Source organism: Mus caroli, chromosome 8 (assembly GCF_900094665.2).
Source record: "Mus caroli chromosome 8, CAROLI_EIJ_v1.1, whole genome shotgun sequence".
NCBI classification, from domain to species: domain Eukaryota; kingdom Metazoa; phylum Chordata; class Mammalia; order Rodentia; family Muridae; genus Mus; species Mus caroli.
Genome location: NC_034577.1, coordinates 10,328,501 through 10,333,410, shown reverse-complemented (window position 1 = coordinate 10,333,410; position 4,910 = coordinate 10,328,501). Strand labels below are relative to the sequence as shown.

At 47.4% G+C, this 4,910-nt stretch overlaps 1 protein-coding gene across 1 annotated transcript in view; it reads right to left on the bottom strand.

Annotated features, from left to right (window-relative positions):
* Positions 1-4,910, bottom strand: part of Fbxo25 (F-box protein 25) — a 20,487-nt gene that overhangs the window by 13,960 nt on the left and 1,617 nt on the right. The window contains exon 3 of the mRNA XM_029480668.1: positions 2,460-2,802. Coding sequence (XP_029336528.1) covers positions 2,460-2,802 — 343 coding nt within the window. The remainder of the gene's footprint in view (positions 1-2,459; positions 2,803-4,910) is intronic.

Below are 4,910 nucleotides of genomic sequence, written 5' to 3'. Positions count from 1 at the left end.
GCCTGTTACACACTGAGCCGCCTGTTACACACTGAGCCGCCTGTTACACACTGAGCCGTCTGTTACACACTGAGCCGTCTGTTACACACTGAGCCGTCTGTTACACACTGAGCCGTCTGTTACACACTGAGCCGTCTGTTACACACTGAACCGTCTGTTACACACTGAACCGTCTGTTACACATTGAGCCTTGCTGGCACTGCACAGGAGCTGCTGTGTCCTCCCTGCTCCCTGTTCCTCTCCAATTTTACTTGTGTCTTCCCACTATCTTTCACAACTTCAGGCTCCTACATCCTGGGTGTTTACTATGCATAACTTAGAGCTGGGATACTTTTTCACCCAAACTAGAAANATTCACTTCACCAACTTGTTAGCGTCTACTGATACAGTAAAGGTTTGGCCTTAATTCTGACATGTCTTTATAACTTATAGAAACTCCTTCTCAGGAGGGCTTCCATTCTTCTGTTCTAAAGGCACTTCTGTAATATAACTCTACATGACTCTCTTGCCCTCTCGGGCTGCAGAGGAAACATCCAGCTATGTCAGTTGCCTGTTCCAAGTTACAACAAACCTGTCACCTTCTTGTCTCTCCTCCCTTCCACAGCTCTGTGGCATGGGATAACATCTGGACCATAGTTTGCTCTCATCTTAGCCCGAGAATGCCTCACAGCACAACGGACCCTCAACAGAGCTGTGGTGAACAGCAAGACTAAGGCAGTGTGACAGGGTTCCCAAGGAAACACCCTGGGCCACACAGCTCTGCCGCTGAGTGCTACCACACATGTAAAGAACCAATACCACTTCTTCTCAAAATATTCCAGAAGGCAAGGACGTCTTCCAAATGCACACCATGAGACTTGCATATTTGGTATTGACCAAAAGCAAATTTGAAGACAAAATCAACAAACCACTACAGGACAAAACCCTATTTAAAAAAAAAAAAATCAAACCAACAAACAAACCATGCTAAAATCTGCTCCCTTGCCCAATGCCAGGACACAGAAACCAGCTGCACAGCAAGCCTTTCACCACCACTCAGGACTCCTGAAATGAAGGGAGCCATTTCTCATGGGAAACCAGTCAGCCGAATGCACATTAACAGTGTGGGAAAACTCACAATCCTCTCAATAAACACAGAAAGAGCATTTGCTCAAACCCAACAACCTCTTACCATAACAAACAAGTGTAGAAGGAACCAAAGGGCTAAGAACACACGAGCCAGCCCAGGGCTGCTGCCACTGAGAACACAGGAGCCAGCCCAGGGCTGCCGCCACTGAGAACACAGGAGCCAGCCCAGGGCTGCCGCCACTGAGAACACAGGAGCCAGCCCAGGGCTGCCACCACTGAGAACACAGGAGCCAGCCCAGGGCTGCCGCCACTGAGGACACAGGAGCCAGCCNAGGGCTGTCACCACAGTGAGTGGCACACCAAAGCTNCCTGTGATCTGAAACAAGACCCTTCATCCCTCATGTTGCTTTTTGTCAGAGTATTTCATCACAGCACCAGGAAGCTGACACCCAGCGAGCAGGGCGGGGTTAATTATATTCTGAATAGGCATAAGTACTGACTCTTTTAAGAAAACTTATTTAGAAACAAAATAAGTCACTTCTACTTTTTTTGGTTTTGTTTTATTTTTAAAGATTTATTTATTTTATATTTTATGTATGTAAGTACACTGTCACTGTCTTCAGACACACCAGGAGAGGGCATCAGATCCCATTACAGATGGTTGTGAGCCACCATGTGGTTGCTGGGAATTGAACTCTGGAAGAGCAGTCGGTGCTCTTAACCACTGAGCCNTCTCCCCAGCCCCTGTCACTGTCACTTCTACTTTGTAAAAAGGATTATTTACAGAAGTCTTTTAGAGCTGGTAGCACTGGTACTGTGAGAGCTGGCCTGTGTCCTCCCTGGGTGCTTAACTCCTCCACTCTTAAACAAACTCCATCAATAGGACAGGGGACTTGGATGCTCTGCAGGAGGTCAGGGGTCACTGCCCTGTGTACACTGGACACCAGAAGANGCTGTGGCTGCCTCTCCTGCACCCACCAGTGCTGTCTAGAATCACACACTACATATCACACTAGCTGAGGCCAAGAGCCATCCAGTNTCACATCTCTGTCCTGCAGCAACACTTCTAACCGCCTAGGAGNCAGTGAGAGTCTTCTGGCAGCACTGGGAACGGGCTGGCCGGTGTGAAGCCTGACTGATGCTTTACCCACAATGCAGTGAAGTGGATGAGCCACAGACAAAAGCAAACTGCATGAGAACTATCACAGCAAAGACCTCTCCCTTCTGAAGATCGCCCAAGGCAGAAACTCCTCAAAAGCCGTCAGTACTGCAGGGAGCCTTTCTGGAGTTCTAGTCCTTATGAAATTCTCTTGTCTATTGGCCAGTGGTTCCTGTGTATACAACAAGGCTCATTCTGGGTGAACAAGAGAAGTGGAACATGCATGTGGAACCATCAGGCGTCCTCATGAGCTCAAACATGGGAGGTGTTTCCAAGAAAAGGACCCTGCAATGTCTTAGTTCCTGTGGCCTCTGGGACTTGCAACTGTGACCTAAGTGTTGCAACCCCCCTCCATGTCTTCTCCTGAGCTGTCCCTTTCCTTTCTGTACATAGACAGGTGACCCGTTATATAATCTCATACCTGTAACCTTCAAACTAGTCATTCGGGAGTCCTCAAAGCTGCTTCCGCAAGAACCACTTACTTTGACCACGTAAGTGAACCTCCTGATGTCCTGAATGGCACTTGAGAAGTCTAGCCGGTTGAAGGCTTCTCCCAGGGTGCAGTAGCCATGCCTCTACAAGACATCAGACAAGCAGGGANGTCAGCCAGCTAAGGAAAATCAGCCAACATCTGACGCCGGCTAGGGCATAAAAGCCTCTAGTGAAAGGTATTTGTATTAGTTCTAAAACCCATGTCAGATATAAATGAGAACAGAGCAAAAGACAGCAATGCTAAACATAAGCCAACTGTGTGTTACTGAGACACGAGGCACGGCAGTTTTTCACATTGCTGGTACAGTGAGTACTAGTGAAACACCACTCTGCTTTCTGTTGCTGGGGACAAGGTAGCGGAGCAAGGGACAGGAGGCCTCCGGATCTGGTGCTGTACAAGCTCAGGGAGCATTTCTCTGCAGGGAATTCTCACTGCTCTGCTGGAAATGTGTTCAACCACCAAGGAGTGAGCCTTACGGGGGCCACTGGCAACTGGAGGCATCTCTGAAAAACAGGTGTGAGCAGGCCTGAGGGNATATGACCCAAGCTGGGATCATGTGAGCTGAGCACCCCAAAAGTCAACTACTACAATGAGATACAGAGGTCTGGGAATCAAGGATGAAATATAAGTAAACTATTGGCATTCTGTCTGAAATCTCTTTTGTTTTCTGTATCGGTCTGTATGGATTTCACCTCAGGTCAGGACAGATCTTAAAACCGTCCTTCTGCAGCATCTGAAATACGTACACTACACACAGGTTTCCAGTTGAGAGTTTTGGGGGCAGGTGAGCTNGAGGGCAGTAAGGAACCACAGGCGACTCTGAGTGAAAGGTTGTCAGGGCTGCTGAGGAGCAGTGGAGACAGCGACGATCTGCTGATCGCGTGGGGAGACGACACAGCTCTAAGAACAGCCCTAATGTGTACAACCCAACCACACACTCACACAAAACACTGAGACCNGCATTTTCTCAGTGTGTGTGACACACCAAGCACTGCTGTGGAGTTGTGGGGAGCAAAGGGCAGAGCACGGCGTATAATCTGAGGTACCTCTCACTTTAAGGANAAACCTTATGGTGGTGAGGACATCTCTCTGCAGTGACGACTCGCTCACACAGAACAAGGTTAGCATGCACTCAGGAGCATCTGTCTGCAATGACATCCCTGGGTCACTACAGGGATGAAGGATGACACAGGATGCCCTGGCAGTCTCCTAACAACCTCCCCTTGTTGCTTTTCCCAGATGGAATCCACACGACTCACAAAGTAGGGGATATTCAATTGAGCTTGGCTTTGTACAATTAGGTTAGCTCTGACAGGCTTTCAGTAGTATGTATGTCAAGGACTGGACTCATTCGACAACCACTTAAGGACAGTAACCATCACCAAGTAAGCTTTCTTTTCCACAATCAAGTATCTTCTAGGAAGCTGAGACAGTTTAAAGACATCATTGGGAAGGTGCCTGCCACAAAGTCTAACAACTGGAGTTCAAGTCCCAGGACCTACAGTAGAAGGAGAAAGTTGACGCCTACAAGTTCTCCTACAAGTAGACCTTCCCATCCCTACCATAACAGGTAAGNACCCACACCCACCCACACACACGCGCACACACACGCACACTCTGAATAAATAAATGTGATAAATTAAAAAATAAGATATTAACATTTCTGGAACATTTAACTAACCCTAACCTCATACGCGTGTAATGTAAAACTGCACCCTTAGAGTAACTCAGCTTAGCAATCACATACAGATAAAAGTCCACAGCGTTCTGCAGAGCCAGCCTCGATNTAGCTTCCCATGAGCCACTTTGCATTGCTGAAGGAGGGGCTCATGGCACTTGTGGTGACCTCATGTTGCTAATGAATATAATTATGAATTATAACATGACTAATCCCTGTGGCATACTCAACAGAAACAATACATTGCACACTCCTCTAATGCACACTTCCCTCCTTACATTGCACACTCCTCTAATGCACACTTCCTTCCTTACATTGCACACTCCTCTAATGCACACTTACTCACTTACTTACATTGCACACTCCTCTAATGCACACTTCCTTCCTTACATTGCACACTCCTCTAATGCACACTTCCTTCCTTACATTGCACACTCCTCTAATGCACACTTACTCACTTACTTACATTACACACTCCTCTAATGCACACTTACTTCCTTACTTACATTACA